Source organism: Semicossyphus pulcher, unplaced genomic scaffold, assembly GCF_022749685.1.
Source record: "Semicossyphus pulcher isolate SPU_LCO1_2020_fin unplaced genomic scaffold, fSemPul1.0.p SCAF_4, whole genome shotgun sequence".
NCBI lineage: Eukaryota > Metazoa > Chordata > Actinopteri > Labriformes > Labridae > Semicossyphus > Semicossyphus pulcher.
In genome coordinates this window covers 4427947-4454559 of record NW_027211715.1, presented here as the reverse complement: position 1 = coordinate 4454559, position 26613 = coordinate 4427947, and the positions used below count along the sequence as shown (strand labels likewise).

Here is a 26613-nt window from a genome sequence, read left to right as displayed (position 1 = left end):
TATCTCCAGGGAAATAATTTTGAGTCATTTTGTTTACAGCCTGCCGTGAGCCTGCTTCTGCATAGCTCTGTGAAAAACGAAGCAAACGTTCAGAAATGTGACAAAATACAAGTCATCTCCTACGAGCTCCTCCACTGATGATTCTAATCGTCGACTTTCAGGGGGCAAACCTTTGCTTGTCTGTTACAGCGGCAGTTTATTGTGCATTTCTGTGTATGAGCCTCGCCTTAAATGTCTTCTACAAACAGTTAATCCTGATGTTTAAATGTTAAAAAACATGTAAATCCTTAGTAAGCACTCTATTATCAACAGGATTTCTTGGAGCAGGTGGATCTTGCATTGACTGCCAGCATGAATCTAAAAGCTTAGAGCCTAAATTCACCTCAACACTCAGCTTAGTGTTTTTGCTTTCAATCTACTGAGAAGCTTTTCACCTGACACCAGGGAAGCCCTACAGCTTGTGCTGCAAGATCAACCTTTGCAGATCATGTTCACAGCACACTTTGAGCATGGGAAGCGGTTATTATGTTTGAAAGGTACTGAACTCTTGCAGGTCATAAAACAGGTTAAAGATGTAAATATTTAAAACAATCACAATACGGGCTCATGACTAAATTAGTACAACGGTGATAAACTTTGGGCACATTTTACGAGAGATGAACAGTTCTAACAGCAGTCAGTCTGCACTTTTTAGCTTGCATGCAAAACATTAAATATTTCTAGCCAATTACATTCTCACTATGCAAATCACACTACCATCACTATTCAGACCTCTCTCTGTTTTAACTTCAACCAAATGAAGGATTTCAGCCACTGCACGTCTGTAAATTATGAGAAACAACAGCTTGCAGGCCCCGTAGCCCTGCAGAAGAGCATTAGAGAAAAGCTCATCTTTAACAATAACAGCTTTTTTTAAAGTGTTTTTGCCAGTTAAAATCACAAGGTCAATTTGTTTTGGAAATTATGAGACCTCTGTGGATAATTTGGCTCCCTTGAAAAAACTGTTAAACAATTAACTCTAAAGGATTCAAAACCTAACAACTAGCTAACCACCAATAAACAAGCTAAAACAGCATTAGCATCAGCTCGGCTGGCAGCACGTCCTGACATCCTGTCTACCAAAGAGCATTTGAGGAAGTCTGGTTTGGAACAAAACATTTTTTTAAAGAGTTTTTTTTTTCTTTCAAGTAAATGAAAATATATTCTTAAGTGTAATTTACCCTCTGGTTTCTTCAGTTACCTTTTACCTCAGATACCTTTTAAACTTACAGCATTATCAAATTATACCTATATACATCATGTGAAATATTGACACTGACCAATATGGGGAAAAAAAATAGCGTGATAATATATTTTCTACATACTCCTGTCCTAGATCAAAAGCTGCACCTAATTCAAATGATCAAATCGCTTGATGCAACTACCCATGGTTTCATTTCCTGCTTAGATTTCACTTACTTCAGACCACAAGCCAATCACACTCAGCCAACACGGGAGTTTTTTTGTCTGGCGTGGCTGAGCATCGGGTTGGGGTTGTAGGAAAAAGTTCAACTCCTGTGTTATGTTACACATTAGGTGGGGAAGTAATAACTATTCTTACTGTATCTCATCTCAGGGGAACATACAAGACTAAATAAGGGCAAGTTGGACCAGAATGCAAGCTTACACAAAGTGAAACTTAAGGCACTCAAAGCTCTCTAAGCAAAAAATACTCTCTTGTGCTCATTTTGTGTAAAACATATAGGCTATGCATAGTGAGTCTATTAGTCACAGATGATAGAAATTTCCAAAGTTTTATAATTTCTCTCCGTTAAATCTCCTGGCATGGACCTGCATAAATCTGTACTGATACTCTCAAAAGTAATAACAAGCAGTGATCTCATTCAGTTTGATAAGCTTGCAGCGTTGACGTTGATTGAAGCATGACAATGTGAGTTCACAATATTTGCCAATAACCCCTGCAATGTCCCGCTATTACTCAAGTGCATTTCTGGTGAGATAATTGTTTGAATTGTGGACCCAATGTAAACAATCTATCGGCCCCAGGCACGTTTCAAAGTTGGCACAGCTTATCTTGGACGTGGACTGCAGCTGTCCACTCAGGACTGGTAGACTTATCACTTTGACCTGTCACGATCAGTAGATTTGACAGCTGGACACTTCAGCCTGCTGGATAAATAACATGCGGCTGTCATTTGGCCCTGTTGGCAGGTCAGTGCCAAGCTGGACGCAGACAAGGGTCAAAATCAAAACCCTCAGCCACGTTTACACATAACAGCCACCTGATTCAAACGTTTCCTTTATTGAGTCCAGAAATGGGAAGTGAAGCTGGGTAGCCTGCCAGCCCCTGTGACACAATGTTGTCATTTCTGCTGCCAATTTGATTTCTCTGAATTCAATTGCATTACAGCAACTCGTGTAAGCTAACATTGGTGTTAGCCATGATGCTAACAAGCTACTCTTTCTATTTTTGCCTTGAATTACTTTGAATGTTTGTTAGGTAGAGCGTTAGCCTGACTTAGCCTTATATGGAGGGGATGACAACATGACAACAAGCTACACACAAAGCTAACGTTAAAAGGAACGTTAGAGGCTACATGTAGCTTACTAAAGGTAGCACTTGTCAACCCGCTCCGCTTTAAACACAGTCAATGGCAGAGAGAAGTAGCTACAATGTTGCACCGCTGTGGAGGTATAAATGTTAGCAAGGTAGCGGACTAGCTGTGTTAAAGTTGGCCCGTAGAGGTAACCCCAACCCCACACTTCGTAGAAATGTCTACGGAAGTTAGCGTTAGCTAGGCAGCTAAGTTACAAACCTTGTTTATTGGCCCGCGTCGTGTGAATAAAAGCAATAAATAACATCCTCAACAAGCCGATACATGATGTTCTCGTTCCTGTGTGAGCTCTTTCAGGACTCGCCATGCTGCAGATCTTTCTGTTACGATAACAACCGAGCGAGTGAGCGGACATGCCCGTGTAAACCTCTGCTGACTCTGTCAATCATAGCCGTGAGGAAAAAACTCAACTGAGCAGCAGCTAACTACTGAACAGGACGTTGGCCTCTCGTCTTCTTCTTCTTCTGCTTCTTCTGCTACTTCTTCTTCTTCTTCTGCTCTTCCTCTTCCGCTTTACGGGTGCCGCGTCACGGGTTGACACGCGCAGCGGTGTGTGCTGCTGCCTGCTGCCGTGGAGTCAGCGGGGCTCCCTTTCCCACAAAAAGACAAACTTTTAAATTATTGTAGGGTTTAAATAATTGTCTTCTTAGTGCAGGCTATATAATCACCTTTTAGATATTATTATATCATATATAGAGAAACATCGGGGTTAGAACGTAGGAGTAGAATTGTATTACTTCTTATTTCATCAGGAATATTCAACTGAGATACAAAGCTCTTTTAAGATAAGATAAGATAGAACTTTATTAATCCCGAAGGAAATTATAATGCCAGATAGCTCCAAAAAAACCAGTACAAATAACAGAAATACAACTAAACATATACAGGAACAAACAGGAATGAAAAGACTTTACAAACACACAGAGGACAACCTCAACAAAGAAGCAGAAGGAATATCAGTTACACTACATAGATCAAGAGAAAGAAATAACAATTAAGATGAATAATACAACACGTGGGTGCTGCAGGAAAATGAAAGTAGAGCAATGGTAAATGGTTGACAGCAATGATATCAGATAAATGCTGATAGCTGAAACATATAAGTGAGGATAAAACAAGATAACGTGAGACCAGAGAGCATATAGAATAAGATAACTGTTGCTCTTTAGGACATTTGAAGTTTTCTCTAAAAGCAGATTGCATTTGATTGTCTAGTATAGATAATATACTTCCTAATTACTGGGAGTCTTTAAATACAATATCAACATTAAAGGGATAATAATTCACCTATTAAATGACGTCCACTGTCAGCAAACCATATCACTGTAGAGCTATCTCAGTGAGATAACACAAACTAACTCACAACTTGTCTGATATTTACGAGGGTGTCAAAGGTTGGCCAACGCCTCTTCTCATTATCTGCAAACACAACAGGATGTTTAACAGTGATTCCTTCTGCAAATATAGATATCGAGATGATAAAAGGAGACGTTAATGATTGGCTCGTTAAATTAAAATATGTGAAGACAAGATTTTTTTTCTCTCAATAGTTTTCAGTGAGTGGTTCTTTTCTCAGGTCCTCAGGCAGGATGGGGCGGAGCAGGTTACAATCATTGCTGGATCTGAAAACACTAATGGGGGCCAAAAAATAAATTATTCCCCCTGGGGTCACCTCAGATGTCAGTCTTAAGGATTGTTTACATGTTTGTTGCTGAAGCTGTTGGCCTGATGGATTAAGCAGAGAGGAAGCTGGCTCTGGAACAAGATTTCTGACTGACAGCAGAGTTGAACATCACCAGAGGGGCTTTGACCGGTCAACAATACCTTCTGTGCTCCTGTAAACACTTTCAGCAGTACAGGAACGCTCACATTCAAATTCAAGAAAGCCAACAGCAAACATGCAATCATTTTAGAGCTGACCTTTTTCTTTCTGTCACCCCTGAAAAGAGCTTTACATGATGTGCAGTTGGTATGGTTTGACTGCACGCTACATGGAAAACATTGGGTAGAAATTATAGCTGCAGCAGTAAGCCAGAGTCAGGCTTTTTAAGCCAAACTGTCTGTACCAGTTGTAATAAAACATTAAAGTCTTGTGTCTCTAATTCACACAGCACAATGCCTGAGTATATAATAGGTGTAAGATGTTCAGTCTGTATCTGCTGGCGTTAAACTCAGAGCCCTTGGGCTACACAGAGATATGTGAAAAGCAGACACGCTTTCAGACCTCGACTATTCAAACTAGTGTCAAAAATCAACAAAAAGTGTTGTTAGTTATTGTAGCTCCAGAAACAATAAAGAGACCACTTCAAATGATCCTTAAGTCAGCATCTCTCTTGACATGTCATGGCCGCCCAATCCAGATCTGAACCTCACTGAAAACCTCCTGAATGTGAAGATGGACGGTCACAAGCCATCGAACAAAGCCGAGCTGCTCCAAGAGTGGCCGAACGTCACCCAGCAGCACTGTGACAGCCTGGAGGAGAGCATGCAGAGATGCATGAGAGCTGAGATTAAAAAACAGGTTATTCCACCAGAGTTTGATCTGTGAACTCTTCCAGAGTGAACATGAACATGAACTTGATTTCTTTGCGTTATTCAACGTCTGAAAAACATCTTTTTGGTTTTCTTAACCAGTCGTCGTTTTCTGCAAATTAAAGTTCTAAATGAGGATATTTGATTTGTAAGTAGGAGAAATGTTATTTACAATAAAACAAAAGTTCATTTTACACAAAAACAAACCTATAAATAGTAGAACCAGAGAAAAACAGATTTTTATAACAGATACCTGTGATAAATAAAGATTTGTTGCCCAAGAGGTGGCAGATTGATCCTGAAGATGCCCTACCACATTTGACTGCAACAATTTACATGATGATACAATTCAGAATTCTGTCAAAAAAAATCTGTTTTGAGATCAAATTTTGAAATTTACAGAAGCACAAAGACCATTACATGCAAATTTACTAAACATTTATATACTGTATGTTTCTAGTGCCTTATCTATCTTATATAATAATGCACATACGTACCTACATCGATACTGGTGTTGATGTAAATTTGTATATATATAATTAGGGATGCACGATATTATCGGCACGTTATCGGTATCGGCCGATATTGGCCTAAAAATGAACTATCAGATATCGGCCAACACGCCGATATCCGCCGATATAATTAACCGATAAAATAATGGGCTGCTGCATACTTGATTAAATGCCCAACGTCGGCGCAATGTCCCCGGCGCAAAGAAGACCTGCGCGGCGCAGCGTGATGACGTCACGTGTGTCTACTTGCAGCATGAGAGAGTTAGAAGCCAAAATGTCCGTGGTGTGGAAGTTTTTCAAAGTGTCCGAAATAGAGAGCAGAACTGCTGTTTGCAATGACTGCTCAGCTTCGGTGATGCGAGGAGGAGCCAAGGCAAAGTCTTTCAACACTACAAACTTGATTAACCATCTCAAGACCCGTCACCCCAACCGTTGTAAGAAATGTGATAAGAGTATCACCATTATACTGTACGCTAATTCCAATACGGAAGAGAGTTGATGATCTCTGCAATTAGGTGTGCGGGAAAAAAATATCAGTATCGGTATCTGTAATCGGCTAAATGAGCTGTAAAATATCGGCATATCGGATATCGGCAAAAAATCCAATATCGTGCATCCCTATATATATTCATATTACTCTATCCTCTATACTATACATATGGTTGTATAATATCAAAGATGGATAATAAAGCAATATCACATGAGAGGGAGTGATGTTGTACTGAAAATCATCACAGCTGTGATTGGGTCGTAGGCGGCCGGGTGCAGATAATCACAGCTGCACAAATATTCTCCTCCTCTCTGTGGCTACAGGTTACCACAGATCAGCTGTTTTTAACTTACATTTGTCTGTATATTTTAATTTATAAAGCAGTGAAATAAGAGTCTTATGTGTGATTCAGAGGTACCAGCTTGATCAGTTTCGACATACACGGTCTGCTGTACTGTTAATTAACAGTATCCAGAACACCTGGCTGAGGCGATACACACAGTGAAAAGTTCCAGTGATGTTGTACGCTATATCGCCACTCACGCAATGCCTCTTGTCCAATGAGATTACTTGGTCGGAACTAACTGTTGCAAAATGATTAGTATCATTGCCGTATTTGTGATTGCACTCTCACAGAAACTATATCTTGTCAGCTGGAGACTCTGCACCCTGCTGCTCTTGTATAACTTGTTTGTATTTTTATTGTTATGTTGAATGTTATAAGCTGCTATAAAAAATCTAATTTCCCCTCGGGGATAAATAGTCTATCTAAATTCAGCATATTTTTCATGGACATGCAGATTTTATTTACTTTTATTTGACTTTGCAGGAGATGAACTGGCACAATATTGATAAACCAAAAAATCTCGCTGTATTGTTTGTTGAGGACACTCTTAAGCTTTGGCTTGGGGTCAAAAGTTCATGAATCCTGCAAGCTTAAAGCATCTGAATTAATCTGCCTAATTGGGCTACAATCTGGTATAAATTGCAGTTATAGCACTTTAAACCTTAAATGCTTAATATAGCGCCAACATCAAAACTATTAGCCCAAAAAGCCAGTTGTTTTTTGCACAACACTGAGACGCCCAGCACCTAATAAAGAGTTCATTTACAAACACAGTACATTTGTAATCTCATTGAGACACGTCGTCTCATTCTCAAGAGAGACCTACTTAAACAGCAGCAACAACACAGTTACAAAGCAGAGATACAAAACAATAAGTGATAAATGCAGAAAGTGTCAATAAAGGTTACATGGTACGTGTGCAAGCTCTCTCAAGGTTTTTTAAAAGTGTGTTAATATTCTCGAGGGGAGATAAGCTGGACAGCTTTGAACTCTGCTGCAGTGTGCTCCAGGTTGACGGGGCAGAGCAGGAAAAGGCCTTTTTACCAAGTTTGGACTGATGGGGTTGACAACATGATGAAACCCTGGGAGAGTAAGCTGAACCAGCATTTAACTATATAATTATTTTTTATTGTGTAGGCTGGGAATTCCAATCTAAATGGTGTTTGTTTGCGTTTTATAAGAATGACCTTTATCTGTTTATGCAAACTATTTAAAGATTGTTTGCACCTGTGTGTTTACATGTCACAGGCTGAAGGTCACTGAGCACAACTGACGCTCTGCTCATGTGTACATTACAGCTACCCTGTCATTATTTTGCAGTATGTAATGTACTTAAGAGACACACCTTTGTTTAGTTAATGTTCTGAGTCATTTACAGAAGACTTCTGAAATATTTTTGACAATGTGGTTTAATGCAGAGTTTATATTCTTAAATGTATATGACGGCTTTGATACGGTCCTCGAGTTTATGCATTTTTTTTTGACTCGTCTAACCAGTGTCACCAATCAAATATTTTGTTGGCTAGCTCACTGCCACACCCACAGGATACTGAACCATTGTTAATGTTTTAAATAACACACATGCTTTTCCTGCTATGACAAAGCTAAATGTCAGAAAGTGAGATCATCCTTAAGTCACCTTTCAGGACACGTTGTTGGGCTGTGGGTGCAGTTTCATGAGCGTCCTGCAGAGGGCAGAGTGTGTAACAAAATGCTCACCACACGACTCACCTGAAAACAGTTGTGCTGTCAAATATTCGGTCTCCTTAGCTGACTCTGGTGTAAGACTGTACACGACAATTGATTAACAGCAGATTTTCTTTCATTTTCAAGGGAAGGTTTTGTGTTGTAATTTATATTTCAGTGACATTGTGGCAACTTTTTAAAGACACATGCCAGCAGGAGTTGAGTGTTGCTTTGATTTTTCACATAATTACGGACACTTTATCTTCCCATCAACTCATTTCTATATCCATGCACAATACTGTTTTACTTTTACACACTTGTGCATAACTGTCTAAATTCACTGTAGTAAATCTCAATACTCTTCTATGTCGTCACAGCCCGGCTCAAGGCTGGACAAAGGAGGGGAGACCGCAGGAGTTAAAGTAAAAATAAGTTTATTTTAAATAAGAAAGGCTCAGCATTAAGGTGAACTAACAACAACAAAACCAAACAGGGTGAAAGCCAGGTGAGAGGGGAAGACTGATTACCACCAGCTTATATGGAAAGAAGCAAGGCCAGGTGAGCCAAATGCCCTGATAACGTGACTCCGCCCACCTGGATGGTGAGGCCTGCTCCCAGAGGGTCATCATCAACGCACGTGTTTATTTTTAGTTTCGTGTCAAGTTAAGATTTTAGTAACTATTATTATTTAGCTAGGACAGAATTGCCAAGTAGGTTTACACATATAAGAAATTTGACTTGGTGTTAAGTTGCAGAACAATTAATACAGAAGTAGAATAAAAATAGGCAAAAATGTTAGTAAACAGTCGGACCCCAACTGTCAGGGAACTTAATAAGGATTAAAAAGCAATGTCATTCCAAATATGTACAACAGGTGTAATTAAAGAGCTGTACAACCTACGTTATCAAGACCCCGGCCTTCAATAAAACACATCCTACCAAGGAAATAGAGCCATTTTGGTATCCATATATTTATGTGTTTTAAAATCAGTGAGCACCGAAGGATGTTTCATATAAATCCAATACATGTAGGCCTTCCCAATAAACAGTTTGCGTATCACATTAGTAAAAGCACATACTGTACACACACAAACAAACAAAGCACACAGTACACACTATGTAGTACATACTTCATACTGATTTTAATACTAGTGTGCAGAATGAAACCGTAACATCTGTTGTTGTTGTTTTTTACAGTATGTATTGTAGCAGGTGTTTTTAAAGCATATGCTATCAATAGCAAAGCTAATGGCAAACCAAACCAACTGTGTAGTGTTCCCTGGAGTCTTATTAATGTGAATTCCCATGATTAAGATGAACATTCACTCAAAAGATTGAGATGTTTTATCACATTGCTTCAAATGTAACGTACGTTGGAGCTAACATGATTAATAGTAATTTCTGTTTGTCTGAGAGAATAATGTAGTTATGTTATCTATGCTTCAATCCAGCTGGGTTTATTTTCATTTAACTTCCTGGCTGATGGTAGTTTTGTTTGTAAAATAAGGCAAAAATGATCTCATGTCTCCTCCTGTGTGACATTTCTGTCCTACAGTATCATACGCTGGTCTGATGAGATTAGCCTGTTACTTAAATTATAGTGACAGTGTTTACCCGTCAGCTTTAGAATAGATTTTAACATCCTTTTTACTCAAATCACTCAGTGGACAAGCACCTGAATGTATGACAGACATACTTTTTACATATGTTCCTTCAAGATCACTCAGATCCTCTGGCACTGGCCTTTTAACTGTTGCATGGGCGAGGACTAAGAACTACGGGGAAGCAGCATTTAGTGTCTGTGGTCCTCGCCTCTGGCACAGCCTGCTGGAGGAACTGAGGGCATCACAACCTGTTAACACTTTTAAACAAAATCTTCAGACTTATCTTTATAATTTGGCATTCCCTTAATTTAAGCACTACTTTAACTCTTACTATTATACTATGTGTCATTCATGATTTTCACTGTATTGCTTTTATATCGTCCTATGTTCAGTCACTTTGTAATTGTGTACGAAAGGGGCTTTAAAAATAAAGTGTGCTTTGATTTGTGATTTCAGCACTTTGTGGGATGAGTGGTCCAATGCATACTGGAGCTCAAAATACATACATCTTAGTATTTATGCAGATTTTGCTTTTGTGTCCATTATGCTTACATGCAATATTTTGGCCATTTCAGCACATACTTCAATACTTACAAACGTCAGCGGTTTATAGGCAAAGTAAAAATGAGCCAACATGATAGAAAACTGCAGCTGAGCAGCTAAATGGGATTCAGCCATGTTTGATTTCATTATAGACACCTGTGCTTTTCCATCTGCAACGCTAAATCATCCGACTAATCAGTCCCTCTTCTCATCAATTTTATCACCATTATTTTTTATGAATAATTTATGAGGTGAAGGTTTGGTCCAAGGTTTTATGCAGCTTTTTTAATGTCAGTGATATAGCAAGCATCATTTATCTGTGTGACCTTAACTATTGCAACCTGATTCATTTTATCAATTTTAAAGGTAAGCGCGCACACAAACACCTGCTCTCTTGACTGATTGCAAGTGGAAACAGGAACAAAAGGTACGAGTGTGGTTAATAACAGCACAGGTAAAATCTCTGCTCTATTACCGGATTATGAAACAAAGAAGACAAATTGGTGTAAAGCCTCAGACGTGCAGCGACTGCAGACAAGATTTTCCTCATCGCTGACATCTCGTGTTGGACGTCTCTGCACACAGATTTGTCCTTGAGGTTGTTATAGTAACGGTGTGTAAGTGTTTGGCGGAGGATAAATCATCCTCTCCGTTTGGAATAAAACAATGACGAGGAACTAGTAATCATCCCCGGCTTCTGATAAACAGGGTAAGACTCATCAGCACAAGAGGACTCACAGCAGGGCCACGGCCACTTAGACGCACACTGGCTGCCAAGACACATCTGAGGGCCTACTTATCATCTGTGCTCTGATTTTACATCGCAGGCATGTACGGCACATTTCATCCGTTTTTGACATTACAATGTAATTTCGTCTTTGGGATTTTGTTCCTTTTACTCTACTATTGATCACTCCCTTTTTGTTGCTCTGACTTGGCTCTAAAACTTTACTGAATTTAAAAAAATAATAATAATAATAATAATAACTTTAATTTTTATAGCGCCTTTCATGGGACCCAAGGTCCTTTTACAAAGAGGAACACAGAAACACTCACAAACAGACTAGACACAGTACATTAAATGACTGGAGTTAAAGGCTGTAGGCTGTGTTGAATAGATGGGTTTTGAGCAGTTTCATACACAGACAAACACTCCCAACCACTCTGCATCTTAACACATTTTAAGGATGTACCTGCACAATCCAACATTTCCACTTATATGCTCATCTAATTTAGTTAAGTAACAGTGAAAGTAGCAAGTTATTTCCCACTGATTAAGAACTGTTATTTAGATTTAGTACAGTTACCTTAAAAAAATCGACAGTGTTAATTATCGTAACATTTACATTTATTCATTTATGAATACATTTGTACAAATACAGCTGAAGCGAATCTGTACTATTTTTAGATCCTGCTTCAAAGGTTCCTGTAATAAGCATCAGTTAAGGTAATACGTCCTTATAAGATGCTCATTATGAATAATAAGACTGTATTTGAAGGCCTGTTTGAGGCTATATTATATAGAGCATTTTTGTGGTGGTTGTCATGTACTTAAAGGTAATGAAAAGTTCAACGTTTCTGTGCTTCACTGCTGAAATATTGTATTATATCATATTTTATCAACCTATCAAAAACCGAAAGTAAACAGGTGTAGGGTCACAGATCCCTTTACCCCAGAGGTGTGGGTGTGAATCCAGCGCAGGCCCGTCCATCTTAAGCTGGGAAATACAGGCAAAAAAACCTGGGAAAAAACCCTCAAAAAATTAAATTTTAATAAGTGCATAATTAAGGATTTATTAACCTTAATAAGCCATTGTTACAGCCAACAGAAAGAGCATAGTTTACTGTTTATAAGTGCACATGTAGTATGTATTAAGTATGTATTAATGCCAATAAAGCCATAGGAGACTTTTTGCTTTAATGTGCAGTATGCTTATGAAAAGGTCTTGAATATTTAACATTGATATCCAGACAGTGTCGCATGTGTGACGTCCACGGTTGGCTCCGGTTGTAATTCTTGATTTTCCTCACTGACAGTCGCTTTACTTTTCAGACTGTTTGCTTCATCTGAGCGTCAAAAATGTTTGTTTTTCTTCGGATTTTCACTTATTTTTGAAGTTGTATCTGTAGTCATCGATCTTTTCTTTGTTTGTTCAGCCATAGTAGATTACTGTTTACTCGCAACACTTGCAGAGAGCGGAAAAGCAGCTGCTTAGCTCCGCCTACCCTCTCTGGTAGACCAACCACTGCTGGCTGATGGAAAACGCGTCACTAACTGGGCGCCGCTTGTGATTTTTTCGCGAAAGTCACACCAGACACCCAGTCTGTAATACTGCAAATGCAGAGGCTTCCATTAGTGGGCCATAGGCTCAATCACCATTGTGTTACCTCATTCGGCGATAGATACAGACATAACAGACATTTATTTAAATGAAAATCATCGGGATTTTTACTTTCAGTACAATTTCATGATTAAAACATTGCATTTGAAACAGCTGAAGAAAGTTAAGGCATGTATTTTGCAATTTTTTCCTCACTTAATTGCAGGTGTTACAGGAACAGAACACTTTTACACACCAAGGTTATAGTTGTTGTTTTTGTTAGCTTAAGACTAGTGAGAAACTTCCAAGTAAAATCATGTATCTGCACATACAAAAACGGCTTTTCAATTGACCCATTGCTGAGTCATCATTTGGGTTGTTAGGGCAGATTCAGTGAAGCATCCTACATCACAATGTTTCCCAATACTGCTCAGTAACCGCTGTGTCTCCCCACCCCCCACCAGATCACCCGAAGGCATAAGGTTAAAAGAGAAATCCCTTGGCAATATACGGAGCTGCACTGCTAATCCCAGCTTAGACTTGAGAACCTATTTCAACCAGCTAATGCCCCCTCATGGATGTGGTCACTTAAAGATGTGTCACTTTTGTTGCATATTTTCCCTTTTTGTGTCAATATCACACTAAATACAAACACATCCAGACTCCAGCTGCTCTAAGTTAGCTGTGGTAATCATTTTGCAATTTCTTAAAGCATATAATAACTCATATATGGACTACTTTAACAATCATATAAAGAAAACATTTAGATTTGAACATTAACTGCTGCAGAACCGTAAAGTTTGTTTTGTTTTGTGCATCCGTGGTAATCTCAAACCGAAGGGAATTAGCGCTGTAATAGACTTTAGGATCGTCCTCACTGGGTTTAGGGCAATCCATTATTAGATACAGTGTAATACTGGATACACAGAAAAGGTGCTTACATACAGAGAGTGTATGGACACTGAGTGACAGAAATAACACTTCTCTAAGCTTCTCAAAATGTTGCTTCTGATATAAATAAAATTCTAAATTAGCTTTAAGCAAAACATGTCAAAGCTTTAGCTGGATCCAAAGTCCTTGTTTGAACCAACTGTCACAAACAATATATTCAATATAAAGCCCTTTAAGCCTGAAATTGTGTAAAGCTATAAACATGTCAGTTGGATGCTGCTGTGGTGAAAGAAAAACAGAAAGCTGGAGAACAATCACTCTCCCCTTCTCCAAACCTCATTAGGTTTAGGACTGTCTCCAGGTGCATAGAGATCTATTGAAAGCCTCTTTACATCCCTGCCAGAAGGCACAAGGTAATTACTGCATCCTAAACCCAGGCTTTCAAAGAGTGCACATGACACAGTACGACAATTGTCTCCTGAATGCAGGCTTCCCAGTACATTTCCAAGTCAATCAGATCGTACAGCTCCCCTTCAGTGATTCAACGTGGAGATGAAACTGAGCTGATGGGTCTCTGAAAAGCTCGTTTTTCAAGAAGACACACAACAAATAGTAGGCTACTACATTGTCTCTGAATACTGAGAATTCTTTGAATAGTGTGTAATAAAATCTTCCCTCTCACGTGTCCAAATTAAATTGACAGCGATTTAAGTCAAATAAATGCAGAAAATTACTGTGACTGATTGTCCTAAACAGATTATATCAATCATGAAAATGACTGAAATTAGACTCATAACCAGCTAAACTTCTATTTTAACAACTTAATTATTTAAATAACTAAGTATATTTCTCAAAAATTCTTCGTGTGTCAGAGGTTCAGAGGTCTGAAATGGTGTAAATACAATCTACATCCATGTTAGCGGCTTTGTGTGGCTCTACTAAGGCTTGGAGGTAAATGCTAACACGCTAATACAAGCTATGCATGTTAGCATGTTAACAGTTTCTAATTATTACTAAACACTGATGGGAATGTCATTGGTTTTGCATGTACTTACTCATTAACAAAAGAAGTGGATGAATACTTTTTTTCCCCCTTATGATATGCTTATTGACAATGTATATATTTAAAACACTAGGCTTACTTTCCACTCAAAGTTACTATGTGAAGCAATGAACAGTATGATATGTTAACTATTTTTTTTGGCTACCGATATATGTGGCATTAGTCTTATTTAAAGTCCATATAATAATAGCCTATAAGAGATAGTTTTGCTGGGAGATCCATAGCATGTGGCGTTTATGAGCTTCTTGCCTCAGTGCCAACAACACAAGCTACCATCATTAAAAATGAAGGCTGCTGTCCGAGGGTACTGGGGTCATAATTGGCAGGGCATCGGATTCATTGGGGGACATGTGTTTGATGTTGTTAACTAACATTAGCTTGCTTGCTTAAGCGCAAAAAACACTAGCAAGCGAACATAGCAAAATACTGTCTTGAGTGGATAAAGTCAGCTAATTAATTCAGACTTCAAGAGCTGAACTGGCTGGTAAATTAAGCTAGCTTGCTGTTTGCAAATTAATTTACAAGCTAACATTACAACGTCAGATACATGCAGCATAGCTTAGTTACAGCCCAGCCTATCTAGCTGGCAAATCTTAGCATGCTTGCTCGCTCACAATATTGTTAGCAAAACACTAAGTGGCTAATAAAAGGTGTTGATTTTAGCCACATGCTGTGTCTCGTGCCAAAGGTGCTTGCACGTATGAAGCATGAGCGAGAGCAACCAGATGCTTACTGCAGTTCACTTAACATGCACTGGTCAATAATATTAACATTTTCTTGACATCTTTACTTACCTCTGTGTCAGAGATGTAGTGGATTGGAAGTACAAATTAGCATTAAATAAAAATAAAAAAAACACACACATACCATAACTGTTAGAAATAAAACGTTAGCACATTCCACGATTGGTTTTAGTTATAATAACACACAAAACATTATTCTATCTTTAACTTTGCTAATGTTATTTTCCCTGCCTAATATTCATGTCATCCCATCAACATGTGGTTGTCTGAGTTAGACATTAGCATGCTTATTTCTTATAAATAGTAGGCCTACTTTTAATGATTTTTAATAATATATAAATTAAACATCTCTAATCATTATAGCCCCATATCTGGGACATTTGTCGAACTTACATTGACTGATCAGTCAAATGGTGTCTGTGTTGTGTGTTGTGCACAGTGATGGACAGGTCTCCTCCCCTTGTCTGATCTGATCTGGGACCTGTCAGCTCTCATCCACACCGCCTTCATCCTGCAGAGCAGCCGGGACTAATGATCGATATTTTTGGCGACGCTGCGTTCGGACAAACGGATCGGAAATATTTCTCTGGATAACTATATTTCTTTTGTTTTTTGAAGATGGGATTACACACAAGAAATCACTGGGGAATTATTTGTTCGGTCAGCTTAAAAGAGTCAAAGTGAAGAGGCTTCCAACAGGTGGGTTATCTGCTAAATGCGTTGATCCTGCCGGCAGGGACGTTGCAATAGTTTCAATGTCAGATCTAAGGGAAGATAAAACTATACGAAAACATTATCAGAGTGTACGGTTATTTTCGTTTCTCTTATGTATCCTAAACCCTTCCTTTAGATATTGTAATCGTTATCTTATTAAAGAAAACCTGAATTAGTCGTTAGTTTTAACACGTCGCCTTTGACTCTCAGGTGTTCTGCATTCTGTCGCAGCAACAGGTTCATTGCCACATATGCCAACCAAAGCTGTCGAAACTTTAATAAGCATCATTTTAAAGCACCCTATCACTGCTAAAAACTGTAGACCAGAGATGATTACATGACACATACATGCACATAACAAAATGTTTTGATACAATGAATAATAATGAGGTTTTGTGTTAAATTGTGTTAAATCAAACATTAAAAAAAAAATCTGTATGTAACCTGTCATTCAGGTAGGCCTAAGTGAAGATCAAAAAGCCTGGCAGATGATTGACAAGCCAGAAAAGACAGAATAGATTATACTTTAGCTTATAATAACATTATTAGTAGTAAAAAATAAATAAGAATAGGATTTTATGCTAAATAAAATGGAATTCGAGCATACTTAAGCATACTTCCTGTATCAAATAAAGGGTGTAGTAGTTGAACAGTGCAGGCCTGAAAGCATATTAAGGGTTTCTACATTTGTAGGAGATTTTAAAACTGCAGTCTTCTTAAGATCAACACGTGAATTTACACTGTAAGCTAGGTTAAATGAGGATAAAGGGGAAAAACATTGGGAAAAACAGATCAATAAGGGAACGTGATGTCTTCATGAATACACAACTTCAACACAAGTCTAAGGCAACTTCACCAGAAACAACACTGAATTTGATTAAAGCTTTCGAAAGTATCAGCTTGTTTTATCAGATATATCAGGGTTTTTTTTAAATCAATATATTCACTTCTTGTCCATAGTTGCTGGACATAAGAATATGGCTTCATGTTGTATCTTATTATTGTTTGTTTAAATATATAAAAAAAACACTGTACAGTGCATTTTCACCAGATTTAATGTAAAGCTTATCATCACAAGGGTTTTTTGTAAAATGACATCTTGCTTGAGATGACATTAGCGTGCATTACAGTTTTAGTGGTGGTTTTTATTTTAATATCTTTCTATTTCCCAATCATTCTGCAGTCAGAGACTTGTTGTTGTCATGTCTGAAAGCAAGAATATAGGTGAAAAAAGGAAAAAAGTCCACACAAAACACATTAAAATCATTTCAATTCATCACAAACATGCTGCTGTCCATTAATGGTGATTATGCAACTCACATTTGTACTGACAAACTGTTGATTTTACCATTTGTCACCCTTGGAGTGCTCAGCCTCTTGGTGATTGGCAGTGTGATTTAATTAAGTGGGGGTTGGTTAACTCCCTGGAATTAGCACTAATCTGCATGTGTGCACGTGTTACAACCACTGATGTTCCCCAGAGATCAGTGAGTCAGTATTTACCCTTCGAAGAATAAAAATATTGTGTGATGCAGAAAGAAAACGCAGAAACCTGACAGTACATGGTACATTTTTAGAAGTTTAATTGGGTTTCTAATTTGTACTGTGTCAATGTATGGAAATATGATTGTTATTGAATGCATTGCTAGACTTTCCAGGACCATATGGCTGACTTGGCTGTTTCTCCAGACTTTGTCCAGAGCTGAGGAGAGTCTCTGCCCTCAGCCACATACAGTTTGGCTTGTTCTTTAAGTGGTGCCCTAATAGAATTAACCTGCTGCACACACAACTGAACATAGCATCCACAGTCTACCTGTAAGCCATAGCTTAGTTATTTTTAAAAACCAGCTGAGCGTTCACAGAGGGCACTGATCCTGTTTAGTGTTAAGGACGTAATGAGGGTGTATTTTTAGGTGCTACTCTCAGACAACAGTGAAAAGTGGTGTTCAGTAAACACATCAACAATTCAGCATGAGGGAAAAGACTGGGTTTCTGCATTATGATACCTGGTGTGTAAAATCTGATGTTTGTGTTGTTACCTTTCGGTCTAATAGTCTGTTTTTATCTGTATGTGTGTGCTGCAGGCCAGCAGAGCCAGACAAGACAACATGGCAAAAATCGGCATTGAAAAATCCTTTTTATCAAGACAGCGTTTGTCCAACAGGACATCGGATGAGGAGCTCGCCGTCATTGAAAATGGGGACAGCAGGTCTGAAACACCATGAAAACCTATATATTCAAGTTATTCTAAAAATATATAAATAATATATAAAGTGACTTTTGTGACTGCGAACGCAATTGGTACAATTTTGATGACATGAACTTGAACATGTGTGTCATTTTGTGTTGTCTTCCAGGGCTCACTCTCTTTGCGAAGAGAACACAGAGACAGCACTGTCCTCAGAGTCCCACAGAGGCTTGTTTACAGGTGCTGGGGCCATGGCCAGGTAAACTGTTCTAGTGATACTTCTAAGTTTAGTCGATATCAACCAGTGGTGTACAGTAACTTCATTCAATCGATCAAGTAATTATATATATTGCGGAATAATAATTTAGATAGAGAGCAGGTCTTGACTACACTCTTTATATTATTATTTATGGAAACAACAATTCCACCTTAAGAGAGCGTCTGACTGAGAAACTATACCTGTGCAATTTTGAGTTTTATTCTTCTTCATACTTCTTTTCTGCTATACCTATAGGTTAAATATTTAACTATGTCTCCACTTACTCCGTTACATTTCAGATTAAGATTTGGCTTAAAAGCTCGAGATAAATTTATAAAAAACAACACATTTTTGAAAAGTGGACTAATAACTTTTTGTGCTTAAACAAAATGTCCCGTTTAATTCACATAACTGCCTTAGGCTGACAAAGATTGTATAAAAAGCAATAATACAGACACAGAAATTAGTTTTGTCTTATGAATGACCATTGACAACTAATGGGCTAAACTAGCTGAATAGCATCAGTCAGCAAACCAACGTCATACTTTAATACGTCAGTAGAAGTTTCAATAAAATACTCACTTATAATTTAGTATTTTTATATCATTCTACTGGTACTTTAAGTAAGAATAAGACCTAAATAGTTAATCTATCATTTGTATTTAAATATTCTTTTAGATCAGTGACTCCCAAACTGTGGTACGCAGGCATCACTTGGTGGAGCTTTTATAAGGGCTTAACAACTGCTTAAGTCCCTCACTTAAAAACTGAGAAATTACAAACAATTATTTCATATACATATTAAAACAATTTAAATAAGTTTAAACTTTAAATATATTTAAGAAAGAATTGTCTGTGTTTAGCTACATAGAGTTGACTAGATGTGATGTCCAACCTAGCATGAACTAGTAACATAAATGTTGGATTCTGACTCCTCAGACGTTTATTAAAGAGGAATTATTTGATTTTGAAATGGCCGAATTAACCGTCCATTATTAATATTGTTAGAGACAAGACAAGGTAGCTCTTTCACTGTTCCACTGTTGATATGTGCTTTGGAAAGTGTTACTTGACAAATGTGTTTTGCTACACAAGGCTACATTGTCTGAAGAGTTTGGAAACCTCTGTGTTAGGTCATATGACTTGTAGTCCACTCCTAGCCTAGACGGGTGTCACTTTGTTCTCTTTTGCCTCCTGCTAACCCTGTAGGCTCTCTTACGTCTTCTTCATGCTGCGGAATTGGGTGTCTCACAGAGTGAACCCCGAAACAGAAAGGCACGACTCTTTTCTGGAGCGCTTCAGAGGCCCTGAGCTCAAAGACATCTCCAGTCGAGACAGCAATGCCCAGTCTCTGGGCCACAACGACGCAACCCGTAAGAGAAAGTAAGTACTGGACTGTGTAGTGGCTCTGCCATGCTACAAAACTTCAGAGAAAATGGTGCGAGTAAAGGTGTACTTGATTCAAAATGTTCAAACAACCCAACCAAACAGGACGATTAATCCACAATAGCCTATATGAGGAACTTTATTCCACAAAGCTTAAAGTCAAGCAGGGCTGAATGGAGCAAGAAATTATGTACAGTGCAAAGAAGGAAAGCATAAATGTGAGAAGTCTGATGTATTTCTGAACCAGAATGTCAAAATTGGTCAACAACTTGGTGTAGTTATGAAAGGGATTTGTGGTTATGAGAGGGATTTGGGTGAAGTCTTTAACATTATTGGATAGCTTAAAGGTGCTTTTTGGCCACCACACAATCATCCCTTACCTGCATCATTAAACTCAAAGATGAATGAGTCTGAAGTGAATAAATAACACTTGGACCACATCCTTTGTTAATATAAAGTTTTATCAGCTAACTCGAATACACTATAACTCCTACTATGAAACTGCTCTGATAGCAAACCATAAGCTAACGGTTAAAAGCTGCTTTATAGGAGCAAAAGGGTAAGATTGTCACGCCTTGTCACATATTATTGGAAAAATCCAAGCCTAGAGTGCAATATATGTCATCACAGGAAAAACAGGAAAATGGATCAGAAATGCTACCTAACTACTAGCTAACAGTATAGTGTGATTTTATGGGGAGGGTTAGCTAGTCACACAAAATAACATTTCATTGGATACAAATATTTAACTGCCCCAGAGTTCACAAATATACTTCAACAGGAGAAGAAATAATAAAAAAAACTGCTAGCTAACTACTTGCTAACAGTTAAGCATGGTATTATTGGCATGCTTAGCTTGTTACCCCAAATCCCATTTGATAAATTCATGTAGCCTAACTGTTCCACAATTGTCTCAATTGAACAGGAAAATAGATTAAAACTTCTAGCTAACAACTAGCTAACTCTATGTAACTGCTCCAGAGTTCAATAAATGTTGTTACAAATATTATGATAGAAAAGTAAGAGCTGCTTGATTACCACTAGCTTATAGTCAAGTGTAGTTGTATGGGCAGAGTAAGCTAGTCACCTGAAATCATAAAACTCATCATAAATATTTGAACATGCAAGAAATTTAGCTAGCTTACAATTAGCTGAACTAAAGTATTTTTTATGGACAGTGTTAGTCACCATAAATCTTATTTCATGTGATAAATGTATGTAACTGCTCCAGAGTTTAATGTATTTAATCAAAAATATTTTCACAGAAAAATAGATTGGAACTGCTAGCTAACAACTAGCTAACGTCTAGCTAACTCTATGTAACTGCTCCAGAGTTCAATAAATGTTGTTACAAATATTATGAGATAAAAGTAGACTATATTAGAACTGCTTGATTAGCACTAGCTAATGGTCAAGTGTAGTTGTATGGGCCGGGTTAGCTAGTCACCTAAAATCATAAGGATATCAGTAGATACATTTATGTAACTGGTCAAGAGTTCAATATAGTTAATCAAAAATATTTTCACTGAAATATAGATTGGAACTGCTAGCTAACTAGCTAGTGGCTAAGTGTGGTTTTATGGGCATGGTAGCTAATCACTCCAAATCACGTATTTTTAAATAAATTAATGTTTCTGCCATAGAGTTCAATACATATTAGCACCAATATTCCAGAAAGAAAAGAGATCAAAATTCGTGGCTAACCACTAGCTAACATTCAAATGTTTTATTTGATGGGTCCCCAAAAGCCACAAGGTGTTGGATACATAACTACCCCAGAGTTTGGTAACTGTTATCACAAATATATATTTTTTTACATGAGAATAGAAATGTCTTTGGGTTTTTGAAGACCTAATCAAATACTTTTCATGACTGAAACTGGGAGGCTCCATGTGCAAAAATCTTGTGCCTTTCTTTTCAAAGTCTTGCCAGTAAGTGGCCACTGGCTGCATACAACATGAATAACTGCAACAACACAGACGAGTAAGTGTGTACATATCTGTGTGAGAAGATAGAATAAAATATAGTTAGATTTTTAGAAAAATTAGTCTTGTTGAACATCTCGTGTATCATCTAGCTAATGTGGTAAATAGCATAGAAGTCCTAGAAACAATGTCCTCCAATTCCTCAGTCCCTTTTGGTGTTTCCTCCTGACTAGACCGATAAAACCTCCGTCCCTTCGCTTGATAGAGGTTTATTTTTGTTGCAAGTTTCTTTGTGGGTTATACTGAAGTGACCTTTCGGGAATATTCAGATATAAAGTGTACAGGGAGACCATATCCTGATACGTGGCCTAAAACAGTACACCTTACTTAAAAGAAGAACTCATGGAAACTTACCTGTATTATGTTACCATCTACTGGACAAACGTATGACCTGCACCAGATCTTCCAACAAAGTCCTGAACCCAAAGCTGTGAGACCTCCACTAGACCCTGTCCAGTGTCCTTCTAACAGCCCCTCATAGACCACCTCAGCCCCTTTTTTTTACCACCCAAAAAAAAAAAAACTAAACTTGTGGTCCTTAGCAAAAAAGACGAGATTAAAAAAGATGACAAAAAGGAGGAGGAGAAGAAAGACGAAAAGAAAGACGGGGACAAGAAGGAAGAGGAGAAAAAGGACGAGAAGAAAGATGAAAAAAAGGATGAGAAGAAAGATGAGAAAAAAGATGAGAAGAAAGACGAAAAGAAAGACGATAAGAAGGATGATAAGAAGGATGATAAAAAGAAAGAGGAGCCACCGTAAGTACACCATTAGGTACAGCAAGGTCTTAGAAATGTGTCTTTTTCATACTTTCTGTAGGTAAGCAAAATATTATGACATGAATTAATGTTGTGGTTTTTTTTAGGAAAGAAATCTGGATTATGGATTCAGCTACAGATCAGTACTACAGATGGCTGACTGTCATCGCAGGCCCAGTATTTTACAACCTGATGATGATTGTAACAAGGTATTGTCCAGTTTACCTAGTTATAGCTTTATCTTGACTCACTGGGATGTTCTCAACATTTAAAACGTTTTTTCCTTGTCTTCTAGAGCCTGTTTTAATGAACTCCAGGACACATATACAAAACTCTGGATAGTCTTAGACTACTCTTCAGATTTCATCTACTACGCAGACACATTTGTGAGATCAAGAACAGGTCAGTATTTTTAATCATTAACAAGCAAATGTATGTAGGTAAATTCTTCTTTGTGCATTCCAATTTTTCATTTTCCAATTTGTGTTTGTTCCTCAGGTTACCTGGAACAAGGCCTGCTGGTGAAAGATTCCAAGAAACTGAGAGATAAATACAGAACGACATCTCAGTTCAAATACGATATCATCTCAATAATTCCCACTGATTTGCTGTTTCTGAAATTCGGATACAACAACCCGGAGTTCAGATTCAACCGTCTTTGCAAAATCTCTAGGCTTTTTGAGTTCTTTGAGCGGACTGAAACCAGAACCAGCTTTCCAAACATGTTCCGTATCAGCAATCTCGTACTTTATATCCTCATTATTATCCACTGGAATGCTTGTTTGTTCTTTGCCATTTCAAAAACCATTGGTTTTGGAAGCGATACATGGGTGTATCCCAATATAAGCCATCCAGAGTATGGCCGCTTGGCCCGAAAGTACATCTATTCCCTGTATTGGTCCACACTGACCCTCACCACCATTGGAGAGACCCCTCCACCAGTCAGGGATGTTGAATACCTCTTTGTGATTTCTGACTTCCTCACTGGTGTGCTGATCTTTGCTAGTATCGTCGGTAACGTTGGTGCCATGATCTCCAACATGAACGCCTCTCGTGCTGAGTTTCAGGCAAAGATTGACTCCATCAAGCAGTACATGCAGTTTCGAAAGGTCACCAAAGACCTGGAGGCCAGAGTCATCAAGTGGTTTGACTACCTGTGGACGGAAAAGAAGACCTGCGACGAGAAGGAAGTCTTGAAGAACCTTCCAGACAAGCTCAGGGCTGAGATTGCCATCAACGTCCATTTGGATACGCTGAAAAAAGTGCGTATTTTCCAGGATTGCGAAGCCGGTCTGCTGATTGAGTTGGTGCTCAAGCTGCAGCCGCAAGTGTTCAGTCCTGGAGATTACATCTGTAAGAAGGGTGACATTGGCAGGGAGATGTACATCATCAAGGAGGGCAAGCTGGCTGTGGTCGCTGATGATGGTGTCACGCAGTTTGTAGTGCTCAGTGATGGCGCATACTTCGGGGAAATCAGTATCTTGGGTATCAAGGGCAGTAAAGCAGGCAACAGGAGAACAGCCAACATCAGAAGTGTAGGCTACTCTGATCTTTTTGCCCTGTCCAAAGACGACTTGATGGAAGCTCTCACTGAGTATCCAGAGGCCAAGAAAGCTCTGGAGGAGAAGGGAAAAGCCATCCTGATGAAAGACAACCTGATTGATGAGGCCATCGCCAACGCTGGCGCCGACCCCAAAGACCTGGAGGAGAAGATCGAAAAACTGCAGAGCAACCTGGAAATCATGCAGACCAAGTTTGCCAAGCTGATGGTGGAGTTGACCTCCGGCCAGATGAGGATGAAGCAGAGGGTCACTGAGATGGAGTCTAAAGTGAAATCTATACGACCCGAGGATCTGTCAGAAGTGGTGGCCGACAAGGACAAAAAGGTTCAGTAATGTGAGAGATACTGAAGGACTTCAAAGGGAATATTCATGTAGAATTGGACAGTGACACTTTTTAAAGGCCCATGTTTATATCTATTTATACATCTCTGTTCATATTATCATCATAATGTGTCAAAATGTGTACAGCAAATGCATATTTTTGTGTGTATTATTTACAGTACTGACTTTATTCATGACAATTTCATGTTGTCGTGAACTTCTTGAGTATGGTTATCAGAAGCACTTGTGTATGCAACATATGGCTTTCCACAGCCTTAGAATAATGAGGGATGTTTTTTTCCTGATCAGTATTGACATTTTTTTTTATTTTTAATGCAAATACAGAATCAAACAATCCATTTGATACTGTATGTGAATGTTCAAAATACAGCCTAATGCAGTGTTGTTTATAAGGTATTATCAGCATACACTATCAGTTGTAAATTGCAATGTTATATGTTAATAAACATTAAAATGTTCTTATAATGTATTCTGTGTCTACATTGTCATTTTGCAGGTAAGTAAATGTGTCTTTAATTGTCATTTTAAATCTCCTGAACGGAAATATTTCTAAATAATTAAAAGAACTTTGTCTAAATAAGGTGATAGAAGTGACGTAGCTACAGTGACATCACACATTGGTTTGTGGACTAATGTTTTGAAGCATCAAGTTTGGCAATTTAGTCAGTCATCAGTGAAAAAAAGATCAATAAAGTCGACAGAGGCACAGTAAACAGTGTACACAAAGGTATTCAGACATACAGAGATGGATATTTTTAGTCTTTATGGTTATAGCAATCCCATTTTTCCAAATATTCATCCCCTTCTCCTTTTAAAGCCGAAGAGTAAAAGAAATGTCCATACAGCGGATAGAGTTTATAACGTTGGTAAGGAGTTTAATGGTGGGGGGATTCCTCTGCAGACAGCATTTTGTAATTGTTTTTTTTTTTTACATGCTGCAATTAGAATCTTCAAAAGATACGCGTCTCTTTTACTGATTTTTCCGAGGTATAACAAGGTGAAAGAGAAATGGAGCTTCACATCCAGAGTCTCTGAGATTAAGTGGCTCACTTTTCCCAGAAGGTCCATTGTCTGTAGCTCCGGTCCTGTGATGCTGGGAGGAAGTGTGGATGGAAGGCGGGCCGGCTCAGAAGCCATACCATAACCACTTCTGACCACATTTTCATAGAAAGACGTACACATTTTGTTGCTGGTCTACCTTATTAAAGTGATAATCTCGAAGATTTTCATTTAAATCAAAGGCCCCCTGATGAAAGCCTTTGCATTTGCAGTATTACGGACTGGGTGCGACTTTCCCAGTTAGTGACGCGTTTTCCATCACCCAGCGGGGGTTGGTCTGCCAGAGAGGGTAGGCGGAGCTAAGCGGCTGCTTTTCCGCTCTCTGCAGGTGTTGCGAGTAAACAGTAATCTACTATGGCTGAACAAACAAAGAAAAGATGGATGACTACAGATACAACTTCAACAAGAAGTGAAAATCCAAAGAAAAAGAAACAAACTCGACGCTCAGATGAAGCAAACAGTCTGAAAAGGAAAGCGACTGTCAGCCAAGAAAATCAAGAGTTACAACCGGAGCCAACCGTGGACGTCACACATGCAGCACTGTCTGGATATCTGGGAAGTGTGCTCCCGCAATTACCGTTTATTGCCATAGGTGGCGCCAAAGAGAACGAAACTGAGATCTTCGAGATTACAACTTTAAATGTGCTTGGGCAACCCAAATCTGATTGAATAGATATATCCATTAAAGCTCAATGTCACTTAGCCTGATAGGCTGGATTACACCAGCACACAAAAGGCCTCAGCTGAGCTGACAGGTAGTAATCTTTAAGACAAGGTAGAGCCATGCTCCCTCTCTCTCCCCGGCTTCTGTAGTGTTGAGTATCTCACGCTGCATAGTTTATTCCAAATGAATCGTTCCTATACCATTCCCTAAATTGTTTAATAGGAGCATCTATTGGAAGTGCTGTAAATAGGTATAATAATCTTGGAAGAATGTTCATTTGAATCGTGCGTATCTTTTGCCGAGGTCGAGAGGTAGCAGGCCCCACCTATTCAGATCATCATATATTTTCTTAT

At 38.5% G+C, this 26613-nt stretch overlaps 2 protein-coding genes across 3 annotated transcripts in view; one reads left to right on the top strand and one right to left on the bottom strand.

Moving 5' to 3' along the window:
• Positions 1–3048, bottom strand: part of tmem131 (transmembrane protein 131) — a 45633-nt gene extending 42585 nt beyond the window's left edge. For both annotated transcript variants that reach the window (XM_069679419.1, XM_069679420.1), the window contains exon 1: positions 2817–3048. In XM_069679419.1, the coding sequence (XP_069535520.1) occupies positions 2817–2970 (154 nt within the window). In that variant the 5' untranslated portion in view covers positions 2971–3048. The remainder of the gene's footprint in view (positions 1–2816) is intronic.
• The window catches only part of cnga3a (cyclic nucleotide gated channel subunit alpha 3a), a 45455-nt gene extending 20918 nt beyond the window's left edge, over positions 1–24537 (top strand). The window contains exons 2-9 of the mRNA XM_069679421.1: positions 18145–18269; positions 18418–18507; positions 19717–19890; positions 21817–21876; positions 22421–22633; positions 22741–22842; positions 22929–23035; positions 23132–24537. Of these exons, the coding sequence (XP_069535522.1) occupies positions 18169–18269; positions 18418–18507; positions 19717–19890; positions 21817–21876; positions 22421–22633; positions 22741–22842; positions 22929–23035; positions 23132–24528 (2244 nt within the window). The 5' untranslated portion in view covers positions 18145–18168 and the 3' untranslated portion in view covers positions 24529–24537. The remainder of the gene's footprint in view (positions 1–18144; positions 18270–18417; positions 18508–19716; positions 19891–21816; positions 21877–22420; positions 22634–22740; positions 22843–22928; positions 23036–23131) is intronic.
• Positions 24538–26613: the final 2076 nt, after the last annotated feature.